Source organism: Salmo salar, chromosome 10, assembly GCF_965601325.2.
Source record: "Salmo salar chromosome 10, fSalSal1, whole genome shotgun sequence".
Taxonomy (NCBI): Eukaryota; Metazoa; Chordata; class Actinopteri; order Salmoniformes; family Salmonidae; genus Salmo; species Salmo salar.
This window is the reverse complement of record NC_138300.1, coordinates 85973685-85989122: the sequence shown is the minus strand read 5'-3', so window position 1 is coordinate 85989122 and position 15438 is coordinate 85973685. Positions and strand designations below refer to the sequence as shown.

The window sequence follows — 15438 nt, the reverse complement described above, 5'->3', positions numbered from 1 at the left end:
CCCTGCCACATCACTCAGATAACGAGGCTACCCCAAAGCAGCATTCCCCACAAAATGATTTAAAAAACCATCAGTGACCATCAGTTATTATAGAGAACAAAATCAAAAGGATAGCAATGTGATGCATTATCTGTGGAGAGACTAGAAGCCATGGAGCATCATCATAACACTTTGCAAGCAGCTACAGCAGTCCCCCTGCCTGCCCCTTGACCCCCCTAGTCCCTGACTCAAAAACAGACCCAACCGCAGAGAGGCTGAGGGACTGGAGAGTCAGACCAGCACAGGGGAGATGTTATCTCTATGAGCTTCCTAAACCAGGGAACTGCAGCATCCTAAATATGGAACAGATCAATGCAAGATGGGCCATGTACTGTATTAAAAAGCACAAATATAAACCCTACCAATACTACTACTACTAATAATAATAATAAAGAGGCTTTAGAGCGTATAAAAGCAGCCAGGTGATAGTAAATGAGTAGAAACGCCAGGTGGGCATACATACAGTACATACATATTAAAGTACAGAGATATTCTGACTGACCAGGATCCCTCCATAACCTGAAACAAGTAAGCAGGTGTGTAAACGTTCGCCTCTGCTGTGGCCACAACCAGGAATAAGATCTATAAATACTGCACCATGCTAAAGGGGGACATGGGGTCGTCACATATCCCAAAGCCAGCTCTGCACACATACACACATCCCTTATCATCCTGTGATACAGCCAGCAATAGCAACAGTGTCAATAAGAACAGGTGAGAGAGTAAAAAGGTGTTGTCACAAATGAGGCAGGCATCAGTGCCAATGGTGTCTGTGTATGTAATGAGTGTGCAGGTGTGTGTGTTTGTGGGTTTTGGCAGGGTGGCATTTCATGCAGACTCATTGCATTGGCAGCATTTGAGATTGCATCGTCAGGGGAACATGCTTATCGCCCTGGAGACCAGGCTTTCAACCCAAACAGTCGGTGATTAAAATTCTTATTGAGGGATTGCATCTGATATCCTCACTACCCTCCCCCATGCAGAACCCCCACCCCCCCCACTCCCACCCCCACCCCCTCCTAACTAAGTTCCTCTTATCTAATCATATCAGGTGTTCCTCACTGCTCAGCTCTGCATAACAACCAAACAACCACTGAAACATGAGATGCCGGTCAGATTGGCCCGGAAAATATCCCTTTCAGATGTTATTTTCATACAATACCTCCATTATAAATTTAAAGTATTAAATGTGGGTGTTTCAACTCCCTACAAAGATGGTACGTCGACCATAGAAACCATTAGAAAGAGTTAGAAAAAAAGACATTATGCTGAGGTTCCATGAATTGAGGTTAAGGTAAGAGAGGAACAAACACACCAACACAGAGACACAGTAAGCCAGGCTACACTCTATATTCCATGAGTCAAGAGAAGTCTCATGTCACCGTTTTAAATCAAATAAAGAACTAAGTTTAGACGCTTCCGAGCCCAAAAAGTATAAACATAAAAAGGTCAGACATAAATGAGGCCTAAAAACATAAAAGTATCTAAATACAGGAAATTATTGATAGTAAGTCAATCATTGGTACTCCATCATCAGGGAGCTGATAGACCTCGAGGACCAGAGGTGATACATGGTACGGTGGCCTGTAGGTGTGTGAGTCTTTGGCTCAGTCCCTCAGGTCCGCATTGGGCCCAGTCCAGACCTCTGACACACACAACAACCACTCTCTTATCTCTCTCCACCAGGTTTTCTCTGGATCACATGACTCCTCTGCATCTGCTCCTTTATTTCTTCTTTGTTATGTCCATCCATTTCTTCTCCCTTTTCAAGCTCTGTCTTTCTCAGGCCTGAGTTCCTTGCCTTCTCTCTGCCTCTTCCGTCCCGGTTCTTCCTCCGTGGCAGTATAAAGGGTGTGGGCCTAAGGCTCCTCCTCTCCTGTGGACACAGCCAGACGCATGGCCACAGACAGGTGGTCAGTGAGGCCAGCCAGCTGGGTGATGAAGCTAAACTCTTCAATGTCCTACAGATGGCAACAGAGAGTAGGTACATGACATCATTATAATTTCATAATACAACATTATGGGATTACAGATTAATTATATCACGTTATCATAATACTAGATTACAACGCAGCGTATTTTAAATCCTAATCTTCTGAGCCATTGTGCATAATGTCCTTGAAAATATGGTTTATCTGAAAATGTATGTCACTCAGAATTCTTGCCATTGCTACATTTAATCACAAGGTGGCAGTTCAGTGCCATGATTCATAATGAGAAAAGCGAGATGTTGTTGAGCACAGATTTGCAACCTATGCAAATAAAGTAATTTGGTTTTCTAATCCTCTTTGCTCCATACACAAAATGTGATGAAAACATTGTCCTAACCCTAACCCTTCTTTCCCAATGTATTTGATCTGGCCTTGATCAGCTGTTATGCTGTTATGCTCAGTCTCCTTCTTTTGTGTGTTTCTACATCTCAACCTCCTTGGAATCTTGAGGGTATTTCGCCAGGGTTTCCATATTTGGCAATGAACGTACCACTTTCCAGTCCTGCTGCACCGCCTCACTGTAAAGGATGTAGTCGATCCTCCTCCCGTTGCCTTTCAGGGGGATCTTTCTGCCCTTCTGATTCGGACAGTGGTTTTTATTGGTAGGGAACACCAAGTATTCCTTCCTCCCCTCCTCATTCTCCATCACTCTATCAATGAAAACAATCAACCATTTACTTAAAAACACCTTAACGATTTCAACAGCCAGCTGCACATAACGTTCTGAAAACCATATTTTAGAGCTTGGTGAGAGCGGGGTTGTTCTATTGTTATTTTGCATACAACCTTCCCGCAACTTTCTAGGAATGGTACAGGTTAGTTGCTTGGCTTTGGAACATTCTCAGAACATTTAAGGGGAAAACATGTATATTTTCTTGGTATTTCATTACTTTAACAGAATGTTTCCTAAAAGCTCAAACATGGTTACATTTAATTACAATGTTGGTCATGTTTTAGGAATGCTCTCCATCCGGTTCAGAGAATGTTAAGAAACAACATTCTTCTGCGGGAATTTAAGCTCTTCAGCATAATGTTTCCCACAGGTTTCCTCGTGGTTCTATGTAAAGTAATGTTCTCAAATCTTTCAGAAGAACATTAAGAAACAGGGGGTGACAGGTAGCCTAGTGGTTAAAGCATTGGGCCAGGAACCAAAAGGTTGCTGGATCAAATCCCCGAACTGACAAGGTAAAAATCTGTCGTTCTGCCCCTAAACAAGACAGTTAACCCACCGTTCCCTGCTAGGCCGTCATTGTAAATAAGAGTTTGTTCTTAACTGACTTGCCTAGTTAAAAAAAAACATTTTTTAAAGAAACAATGTTGTTCTGTGGGAATTTCAGTACTTCTACAGAACATGCCACAGGTCCTATTTAATGTAATATATTTACTACATTCTGGGAATGTAAAAAAAAAACGGTGTGACTTAAGCAATGTTCTCAGAACGTTCAGCGAATGTATGGTTCTCTTTTATGTCAGAAAATCATAGGTTTGAATCTCACTGAAGCCGTAATAGACAGTACATTTTTTAAAATCTTTGCATGATTAATACCTAAGCAAATTCATTTCCATGTGTCCTACTCAATATGTCCTTGGAGTTCATAAGAGTTAACCCAGAATAAGCTAGAGGTGTTATTAAATGTGTTATTAAAACATTCTTTGAAAGTTTTAAGAAAGTTATTCAAAAACCTTTAAATAACCTTTACACTTAGTTCTTAAAGTGTAAAGAAAATGTTCATATATACACTACCGGTCAAACGTTTTAAAACACTTACTCATTCAAGGGTTTTTCTTTATTTTGACTATTTACTACATTGTAGAATAATAGTGAAGAGATCAAAACTATGAAATAACACATATCGAATCATGGCTTTCTCTCAACCAGCTTCATGAGGTAGTCACCTGGAATGCATTTCAATTAACATGTGTGCCTTGTTAAAAGTTAATTTGTGGAACATCTTTCCTTCTTAATGAGTTTGAGCCAATCAGTTGTGTTGTGACAAGGAAGGGTATACAAAAAATAGCCCTATTTGTTAAAAGACCAAGTCCATATTATGGCAAGAACAGCTCAAATAAGCAAAGAGAAATGACAGTCCATTATTACTTTAAGCCATGAAGGTCAGTCAATGCGGAAAATTTCAAGAACTTTGAAAGTTTCTTCAAGTGCAGTTGCAAAAACCATCAAGCTCTATGATGAAACTGTCTCTCATGAGGACCGCCACAGGAAAGGAAGACCCAGAGTTACCTCTGCTGCAGAGAATAAGTTCATTAGAGTTACCAGCCTCAGAAATTGCAGCCCAAATAAATGCTTCACAGAGTTCTAGTAACAGACACATCTCAACATCAACTGTTCAGGGGAGACTGTGTGAATCAAGCCTTCATGGTCGAATTGTTGCAAAGAAACCACTACTAAAGGACACCAATAAGAAGAAGAGACTAGCTTGGAACAAGAAAGATGAGCAATGGACATTAGACCAGTAGAAATCTGTTGTTTGGTCTGGAGTCCAAATTGGAGATTTTTGGTTCCAACCGCCGTGTCATTGTGAGACGCGGTGTGGGTGAACAGATGATCTCCGCATGTGTATTTCCCACCGTAAAGCATGGAGGAGGAGGTGTTATGGTGTGGGGATGCTTTGCTTGTGACACTGTCAGTGATTTATTTAGAATTCAAGGCACACTTAACCAGCATGGCTACCACAGCATTCTGCAGCGATACGCCATCCCATCTGGTTTGGGCTTAGTGGGACTACAGTATCATTTGTTTTTCAACAGGACAATGACCCAACACACCTCCAGGCTGTGTAAGGGCTATATGACCAAGAAGGAGAGTGATGTAGAGCTGCATCAGATGACCTGGCCTCCACAATCCCTCGACTTCAACCAAATTGAGATGGTTTGGGACGAGTTGGACCGCAGAATGAAGGGAAAGCAGCTAACAAGTACTCAGCATATGTGGGAACTCCATCAAGACTGCATTCTAGGTGAAGCCGGTTGACAGAATGCCAAGAGTGTGCAAAGCTGTCATCAAGGCAAAGGGTGGCTATTTCAAGAATCTCAAATATAAAATATATTTCGATTTGTTTAACACTTGTTTGGTTACTACATGATTCCATATGTGTTATTTCATAGTTTTGATGTCTTCACTATTATTCTACTAAAAAATAAAATAAGGAAAAACCCTTGAATGAGTAGGTGTTCTAAAACTTTTAATGGGTAGTATATAACCATACCGAAACATTTAGAGAATGTTCTCAGAATGTTATTTAATTACCTTCATATAACCTATAATTTCCGTCCTCAGAGCGTTAATAAAACCACCCAGGAAAACTTTCAGGGAACCAGAGTAAAACGTTGTCAGAACCTCCCTGTAACCTACAAATGCACATTCGTCGAACAGGTGAAATTTTCACATCTGTTCTCAGAATGTTTAAAAAACATAATTTTTTTACCAGTCAGGAAACAAATGGCTTTGTTCCGACAACCAATGTGAAACCAAAAACATGTTTCCACAATTTCCAAGGAACCAAAGGTGCGAGCTGGGTGCTATGTATTCTATGTACTACGTGTTATTATGTCGGTGTGGGAGTTGATACTGGTTGTTTTACTTACTTTTGCAAACTCTCTGGTGAACTGACCTCCTCGTCATAAAGCCCGCTGGTGTCCAGTAGTGTTCCTGTTCACACCACACACACACCACACACACACACACACACACACACACACACACACACACACACACACACACACACACACACACACACACACACACACACACACACACACACACACACACACACACACACCCCCCCCCCCCTGGGTTAGAGAACAGCTGGCAGGGAGGAATTTGAGTTCACCTGACCAATTTCGAAATCTGACAATGGATGGCAGCTCAAAAGAACATGTAGTTCTGAAGCCTGTTTTCTCTGTAATTTCTCAAGAGCTCAACAATAACACAAATGGATGAACTGTAGTTGGGAAGAAAAAAAAATGAACACTCCAGTATCTTCCTCCTCTGTGACATAACAGATCTCTCCCCGGACCTCTAAAATGTTCATTTAGAGAATTGTGGTCAGCAAACAAATGTGCAGTACCAGTAATGAGGACCTCTGAGGACCTAGTCTTAGGCTAATGATGTCTCCCACAAGGAGGAGGGCGAGACGACATTTAAATGAGCAGTAGATGAGAAGGAGAACATGGTGACTCACAGTGATTAACATAACTCCCATATACAGTATCTACATGTTGGCTCTAGTGCACAATAAACTTGGCTAGCTTGAATATATGCCAGCATCCATCCTACCATCTCCCTGCCATCACAGCACATATCACTTTCCAAACATCACTGTGTGTCCTAGATAAACATTTCGCTACACCCGCAAAACATCTGCTAAATATGTGTATGTGACCAATACAATTTGATTTGATTTGCTAATGTCCCTTCTCCTTTAGATTCAGTTCCAGACCATCATTCTCCAGGTTTATGCCACTATTGCTGATGTCTCATAATCTATTGTACTTATTTTGATCTGCACAATGTGTTCCCAGATTTTCTGCCAAAGAGACAAAGCCTAGTTCCCTGACACAAGCACACCCACTCCCACCAGTACCAGCCCAAACTCCTGTCCACTCACCCAGAGCCCATGGCTTGTCCTCCCCTGGCCCCAGGCGACACGGGTCCTTGTACTGCGTAAAGAGGGAATGCTGCTGCTCCAGTTTATCTTCTGAAATGGAGGGATACAATGAGAAACAAAGAGGGGCTTGTCTGTCCAGATCCCCCAGTTATTAGTCCAGATACATGGAATGATAGGTACAACACCCAAACATACAATTTCTGCAGGATGTCAGAGAATAGAAGCTTTTCACACAGTCAGAGAGCTAGCTACCTGAGGAGCAGTTGTCGAAATTGAGGTCACCGAGGACAACATCAAAGGCCACCTGGTCCTCCAGACCCTTCTCCTCCGAGGGGCGGGACGTTGCCTTGCGGAAATCCGTCCCCCACTCCAAGAGTAGATCCAACTGCTCACAACGCACAGCTGCATCTCCTAAAGGACGTAGAGAGAGAGACAGAGAGAGAGAGAGAGAAATAGGGGGGAGAGAGAGATAGAGGGAGAGCGAGAGAGAAAGAGAGAGGAGTGTGGTTAGGGGGATGGAAATACAAAATGTGAGTGGCTTAGCTTTGGATGGGATTTTGGCTGCATCACAAGGAAAGAGGGAGAAAAAATACATAGAATGTACTCAAACAGTATTTACAGCACAGTGCATAATGGTCACTATGGGCTACTGGCTGGGGAATGGGGAGGCTCCCTGTGGCCAGCAAGGATGACCAAGCTACTAAACAGATCTGTGTGTGGGGAGAGCAGGGGTGGTCTGGAACCCTTGACAACATCTATTCAATGCTGATCATTTATGAGTCAACAAGACAATGAAAACATGGGTTATAAGCAGCAAAGGCCAAAATAAACAGAAGTAAAAGCAGAAATCACACACACACACACACACACACACACACACACACACACACACACACACACACACACACACACACACACACACACACACACACACACACACACACACACACACACACACACACAGAACAAGCAGTAAGAGGGGAAAATGGTACATGAAAAACAAGCAGCAATAGGAATGTGCCTCGTTGTAAAGATCGGTTTTGTACTGTGTAAAGCATCACCTAGAACATAATAAGACCTCTCTTGTTCTCTCTTCCCTATATTTCATTTGTCTTTAGAAATAGCCCTTGTTCTATAGTTAGCCCAGTGAGCAGACTCTCAGAGGTGTAGGATGCTCCAAAAATAGCAGGGAGATCTGTCTTCGAAAAAAAACGAGACCCAGAGACCAGAGGCTTTAAATAGGCCTGACTCTTAAAACAGTTTGAGCCCATCGCCATGGGAACAGAGCATGTGTGCAGAGCAAGTGTGTGGGTTTGATGCATCCATTTATCTGCTCTGAGGTAGAAAGCAGAGTAGGCTACTACACACACCATCCATCTTACACCATCTGTCTACTACTATTGTGTTCACACACTCGTGTACAATCACTCAGATCTCTCCCTATCTCAGTCTGTCGTCCCCACTTGCTTCAAGATCAAATCAAACTTTATTTGTCACATGCACCGAATACAAGTGTAGACCTTACCCTGAAATGCTTACTTACAAGCTCTTAACCAACAGTGCAGTTCAAGAAAGAGTTAAGAAAATATTTACCAAATAAACTGAAGTAAAAAATATAAAAAGTAACATAATAAAATAACAATAACGAGGCTATATACAGGGGTACCGGTACCAAGTCAATGTGCGGGGGAACAGGTTAGTTGAGGTAATTTGTACATAGTGGTAGGGGTGAAGTGACTATGCATAGATAATAAACAGCGAGTAGCAGCAGTGTACAAAACAAATGGAGGGGAGGGGTCAATGTAAATAGTCCGGTGGCTATTTGATTCATTGTCAATAAAACAAAGGAGTTGATTGTGGATTACAGGAGACAGCAGAGAGATCACGTCCCCATCCACATCGACGGGGCCGCAGTGGAGAGGGTCAAAAGCTTCAAGTTCCATGGCGTGCACATCACCAAGGACCTGAAATGGTTCCACCGACACTGTGGTGAAGAAGGCGCAACAGTGCCTCTTCAATCTCAGGAGGCTGAAGAAATTCATCAAGGCCCCTAAAACCCTCACAAACTTCTACAGATGCACCATTGAGAGCTTTCTTTCAGGCTGCATTACCGCCTGGTACGGCAACTGCACCATCAGCCCAACTCATCACTGGGGGCACACTGCCTGCCTTCCAGGACATCTACAGGACCCGGTGTCATAGGAAGGCCAAGAAGACCATCAAGGACCTGAGCCATCCGAGCAACAGCCTGTTCACCCTGCTCATCTAGCAGATGGCGACAGGTGTATCAAAGACGGGGACTGAGAGACTGAAAAACAGCTTCTATCTCCAGGCCATCACACTTTTGAACAGCCATCACCAGCAGGCCACCTGCCCGGTACTCTGCCCGGCACCTTAGAGACTGCTGCCCCATGTATATAGAGACATTGAACACTGGTCACTTGAACAATGTTTACATACTATTTGACCCACTTTATATTTATACAGCGCCGTGAAAAAGTATTTGACCCTTTTCAGATTTTCTCTATTTATATTGTTGATAGTGAATGTTATCAGATCTTCAACCAAAACCTGATATTAGATAAATGGAACCTGAGTTTACAAATAACAAAAAAATATATACTTATTCTATTATTTACTTTTAACAAAGTTAATGATGAATAAGTTGACTGTTTATAGATGTGATAAGTAGAGTTTAATTCGGGAGATGGTAACTCTTTAAAGAACCGCTCTCGTGGTTCCCCATATGAGTTCCTTGTTACATGATTAATTTAATTGGGTAACAATTAAATATAGTTAGTTGATTAGATAAATAACAGTCTTCAGATTAATGTTAAAGTCAAGTCACGCCAATACATAACATTATATACACACCTTTTATATTAATATACTGTCCATACTGTCTATACACACCATTATAAATATACAGGTGAAGTCAGAAGTTTACATACACCTTAGCCAAATACATTTAAACTCAGTTTTTCACAATTCCTGACATTAAATCCTAGTAAAAATTCCCTGTTTTAGGTCAGTTAGGATCACCACTTGATTTTAAGAATGTGAAATTTCAGAATAATAGTAGAGAGAATGATTTATTTCAGCTTTTATTTCTTTCATCACATTCCCAGTGGGTCAGAAGTTTACATACACTCAATTAGTATTTGGTAGCATTGCCTTTAAATTGTTTAACTTGGGTCAAACGTTTTGGGTAGCCTTCCACAAGCTTCCCACAATAAGTTTGGTGAATTTTGGCCCATTCCTCCTGACAGAGTTGGTGTAACTGAGTCAGGTTTGCAGGCCTCCTTGCTCGCTCACACTTTTTCAGTTCTGCACACACATTTTCGTTAGGATTGAGGTCAGGGCTTTGTGATGGCCATTCCAATACCTTGACTTTGTTGTCCTTAAGCCATTTTGCCACAACTTTGGAAGTATGCTTGGGGTCATTGTCCATTTGGAAGACCCATTTGCGACCGAGCTTTAACTTCCTGACTGATGTCTTGAAATGTTGCTTCAATATATCCACAAAATGTTCCTTCTCATGATGCCATCTATTTTGTGAAGTACACCAGTCCCTCCTGCAGCAAAGCACCCACACAACATGATGCTGCCACCCCTGTGCCCCACGGTTGGGATGGTGTTCTTCGGCTTGCAAGCCTCCCCCTTTTTCCTCCAAACATAACGATAGTCAGTTAAATTTTTGTTTCATCAGATCAGAATACATTTCTCCAAAAAGTACGATCTTTGTCCCCATGTGCAGTTGCAAACCGTAGTCTGGCTTTTTTATGGCGGTTTTGGAGCAGTGGCTTCTTCCTTTCTGAGAGGCCTTTCAGGTTATGTCGATATAGGACTCGTTTTACTGTGGATATAGATACTTTTGTACCCGTTTCCTCCAGCATCTTCACAAGGTCCTTTACTGTTGTTCTCGGATTGATTTGCACTTTTCGCACCAAAGTACATTCATCTCTAGGAGACAGAACGCGTCTCCTTTCTGAGTGGTATGACGGCTGTGTGGTCCCATGGTGTTTATACCTGCGTACTATTGTTTGTACAGATGAATGCGATACCTTCAGTCATTTGGAAATTGCTCCCAAGGATGAACCAGACTTGTGGAGGTCTATAATTCGTTTTCTGAGGTCTTGGCTGTTTTCTTTTGATTTTCCCATGATGTCAAGCAAAGAGGCACTGAGTTTGAAGGTAGGCCTTGAAATACATCCACAGGTACACCTCCAATTGACTCAAATGATGTCAATTAGCCTAACAGAAGCTTCTAAAGCCATGACATCATTTTCTGGAATTTTCCAAGCTGTTTAAAGGCACAGTCAACTTAGTGTATGTAAACGTCTGACCCACTGGAATTGTGATACAGTGAGTTATAAGTGAAATAATCTGTCTGTAAACAATTGTTGGAAAAATGACTTGTGTCATGCACAAGGTAGATGTCCTAACCGACTTGCCAAAACTATAATTTGTTAACAAGACATTTGTGGAGTGGTTGAAAAACGAGTTTTAATGACTCCAACCTAAGTGGATGAAACTTCTGACTTCAACTGTGTGTATATTCAGGACTCTGACATTGCTGGTTTTGATATTTCAGATGTTTTAAAACTTTTTGGATAATATGTGTATTGTTGTTGTATTGCTGTGTGTATATTACTGTATTATTGTATCTGCAAATCTGTGTACGTGACCAATAAACTTTGATATGATTTGACTCTCAAACCCTTTTTATTCCCAAACATTTGTTCCATTTACCTCTGGTATTCACATAAGACTACAGAGCCAGCATAGACTCAGAGTAGGGAGGAGAAGCTAGGATCCAATTAGCAAAGAAGCTAAAAAATGTATTGGTGTGTGAGCATGTACTGTACTGTATACTATAAACTTAAAAATACCTTCAATGGCATGTAGATGAGTGCAGGTGAGGTATCCCACAACTCTCTGCTCCTGATGAGAGGTTCCCACCTGCACCTGTAGAGAATAGGGAGAGAAAAATAGGAAGTTATATATCTCTGACAACAAGCAGATTGGACAGTGAATTAGAAAACATTTAATACCACATAATATCATATATTAATGTAACCTTTACATCTACAGACCTACTTCTGTCTCGATGCTGCCCACTCTGGGGTGGAAGGTAGCCTAGTGGTTAACGCGCTGGGCCAGTAACCGAAAGGTTGTTGGATCAAATCCCTGAGCTGACAATGTAAAAATCTGTTGTTCTGCCCCTGAACGAGGCAGTTAACCTACTGTTCCTTAAGCCACTGTTCATAAATATGAATTTGTTCTTAACTGACATGCTTAGTTAAAATATATATATATTTTTAACTGTCCCCTTTCTAGCCTCCTTTCTGCTCCTCACTTTCTCTGTCATTGGCCCAATCCAAAAACAACCCTCCCTCCCCTCTCCAACACCCGTAACTCTGACATTGTCCTTGTTTGAAATCCCCTCAGTGGAGATAGTCTGTTCCTCACTGTTTCGATTTACAGGCCCGAATTGGCCATAGAAACACTGATGATCCTGGAATGAATGGAGAGGCTTTTACTGCAGATTACGCCGGGCCTGTGAGCCAGAGCCAAAAATGGTTATACTGAATGGATAGACTGATGCTTTTGAGTGTCAGGGGCGGTGGCCTACACAGTTGGGTGCAGGTAATAGGGATGGACTACAGTATTCGATTGAGTGGGTTTGAAATGTGCATTGTTTTGAAGTGTTACCTAGTGTCAGAAAATATCTATCTAAAGACCTTTCAGGACTTGTTCAATAGATCTCCTCTGTCATCAGGGCGATTGCAGGTTTGATTAGATTTGATTACAGTGTGCTCAAGCTCTCTGTTCAGTCACTGTGCAGTCATGCAATCACTGGATCGCAGTCTTGGCTTGGTCTCACCGACAAGGCCCTCATAGAAAACGCTTAGGACCACAGTAAAGCATTAGCCCAATTAGCTAGACTTTAAAATGAAATGCAAGGGCTACGTTTTAGACTACAACACAATACATTCTGTGACATTTTTTCCTCCGCAGAGATTTGGAGCCATCCACTGTCCACTTGGCCTGACACATGCACTGTACATTCCCTGACCCAGTCTGTATAGCAGGTCCCTTTCCAATTCTCTTACCCTCTGTTCCTGTTCCCCATTCTATTTCTCTCTCCTTTCACTTCTCTCTCTTTCTCTGCCTGTGTCCCTATGTATGAATATTTCAGAGGCTTATCCATGCTTGGGTAGCTGTGTGCTCTAAAACTGACAACAGGCCTGAAGGGAATCATGGTCATGTGTCTAGGACCCGCTTGTGTGTGGGTGCATGTGCGGGTGTGTGCACGCTGTTTGTGTTTGTGCTTTACATAGGCTACATGTTAGAAAATAAATAAATGATAATGATGATAATTAAAATCTGAATTCCTTGCATCTTGAGTAAACTAGTAGCAGGGTAAAAGTTCAATGTGAACTTTTTTCAACCACTCCACAAATTTCTTGTTAACAAACTATAGTTTTGGCAAGTTGGTTAGGACATCTACTTTGTGCATGACACAAGTCATTTTTCCAACAATTGTTTACAGACAGATTATTTCACTTATAATTCACTATCACAATTCCAGTGGGTCAAAAGTTTACATGCACTAAGTTGACTGTGCCTTTAAACAGCTTGGAAAATTCCAGAAAATTATGTCATGGCTTTAGAAGCTTCTGATACGCTAATTGACATCGTTTGAGTCGCTGTGGATGTATTTCAAGGCCTACCTTCAAACTCAGTGGCTCTTTGCTTGACATCATGGGAAAATCAAAAGAAATCAGCCAAGACCTCATAAAAAGAATTGTAGACCTCCACAAGTCTGGTTCATCCTTGGGAGCAATTTCCAAACGCCTGAAGGTACCACATTCATCTGTACAAACAATAGTACGCAAGTATAAACACCATGGGACCACGCAGCCGTTATACTGCTCAGGAAGGAGACACGTTCTGTCTCCTAGAGATGAACATACTTTGGTGCGAAAAGTGCAAATCAATCCCAAAACAACAGCAAAGGACCTTGTGAAGATGCTGGAGGAAACAGGTACACAAGTATCTACATCCACAGTAAAACGAGTCCTATATCAACATAACCTGAAAGGCCGCTCAGCAAGAAAGAAGCCACTGCTCTAAAACCGGCATAAAAAAGCCAAACTACGGTTTGTAACTGCACATGGGGACAAAGATCGTACTTTTTGGAGAAATGTCCTCTGGTCTGATGAAACAAAAATGGAACTGTTTGGCCATAATGGCCATCGTTATGTTTGGAGGAAAAAGGGGGAGGCTTGCAAGCCGAAGAACGCCATCCCAACCATGAAGCACGGGGGTGGCAGCATCATGTTGTGGGGGTGCTTTGCTGCAGGAGGGACTGGTGAACTTCACAAAATAGATGGCATCATGAGAAGGAAAATTATGTGGATATATTGAAGCAACATCTCAAGACATCAGTCAGGAAGTTAAAGCTTGGTCGCAAATGGGTCTTCCAAATGGACAATGACCCCAAGCATACTTCCAAAGTTGTGGCAAAATGGCTTAAAGACAACAAAGTCAAGGTATTGGAGTGGCCATCACAAAGCCCTGACCTCAATCCTAACGAAAACTTGTGGGCAGAACTAAAAAAGCCTGTGCAAGCAAGGAGGCCTACAAACCTGACTCAGTTACATCAACTCTGTCAGGAGGAATGGGCCAAAATTCAGCAAACTTATTGTGGGTAGCTTGTGGAAGGCTACCCGAAACGTTTAACCCAAGTTAAACAATTTAAAGGCATTAAATAAATCATTTTCTCCACTATTATTCTGACATTTCACATTCTTAAAATAAAGTGGTGATCCTAACTGACCTAAGGAAGGGAATTTTTACTAGGATTAAATGTCAGGAATTGTGAAAAACTGAGTTGAAATGTATTTGGCTAAGGTGTATGTACATTTCTGACTTCAACAGTATTATACAAAAGTATGTAGACAACCCTTCAAATTAGTGGATTCTGCTATGTCAGCCTCACCCGTTGCTGACAGGTGTATAAAATTGCATGGCACACAGCCATGCAATCTCCATAGACAAACATGACAGTAGAATGGCCTTACTGACGAGCTCAGTGACTTTCAACGTGGCATCATCATAGGATGCCACCTTTCCAACACGCCAGTTCGTCACATTTCTGCCCTGCTAGAGCTGCCCCGGGAAACTATAAGCGCTCTTATTGTGAAGTGGGAATGTCTAGGAGCAGCAACGGCTCAGCCGCGAAGTGATAGGCCACACAAGCTCACAGAACGGGAGCGTTGTGTGCTGAAGCGCGTAGCATGTAAAAATCGTCTGTCCTCGGTTGCAACACTCACTACCGAGTTCCAAACTGCCTCTGGAAGCAACGTCAGCACAAGAAATGTTTGTCGGGAGCTTCATAAATGGGTTTCAATGGCCGAGCAGACGCACACAAGCCTAAGATCACCATGCGCAATACCAAGTGTCGGCTGGAGTGGTGTAAAGCTCACCGCCATTGGACTCTGGAGCAGTGGAAATGCGTTCTCTGGAGTGATGAATCTCGCTATACCATCTGGCAGTCCGACGGACTAATCTGGGTTGGCAGATGCCAGGAGAACTCTACCTGCCCCAATGCATAGTGCCAACTGTAAAGTTTGGTGGAGGAGGAATAATGGTCTGGGGCTGTTTTTCATGGTTCAGGCCCCTTAGTTCCAGTAAAGGGAAATCTTAACGCTACAGTATACAATGACATTCTAGACAATTCTGTGTTTCTAACTTTGTGGAAACAGTTTGGGGAA

General features: G+C 42.2%; 1 protein-coding gene across 2 annotated transcripts in view; it reads right to left on the bottom strand.

The window, feature by feature from the left end:
• Positions 1-1373: 1373 nt before the first annotated feature.
• The window catches only part of smpd3 (sphingomyelin phosphodiesterase 3), a 36997-nt gene continuing 22932 nt past the window's right edge, over positions 1374-15438 (bottom strand). For both annotated transcript variants that reach the window (XM_014124358.3, XM_014124359.3), the window contains exons 3-8: positions 11548-11623; positions 6908-7066; positions 6656-6745; positions 5634-5697; positions 2521-2680; positions 1374-2000 (exon numbers count right to left, since the gene is read on the bottom strand). In XM_014124358.3, the coding sequence (XP_013979833.1) occupies positions 1899-2000; positions 2521-2680; positions 5634-5697; positions 6656-6745; positions 6908-7066; positions 11548-11623 (651 nt within the window). In that variant the 3' untranslated portion in view covers positions 1374-1898. The remainder of the gene's footprint in view (positions 2001-2520; positions 2681-5633; positions 5698-6655; positions 6746-6907; positions 7067-11547; positions 11624-15438) is intronic.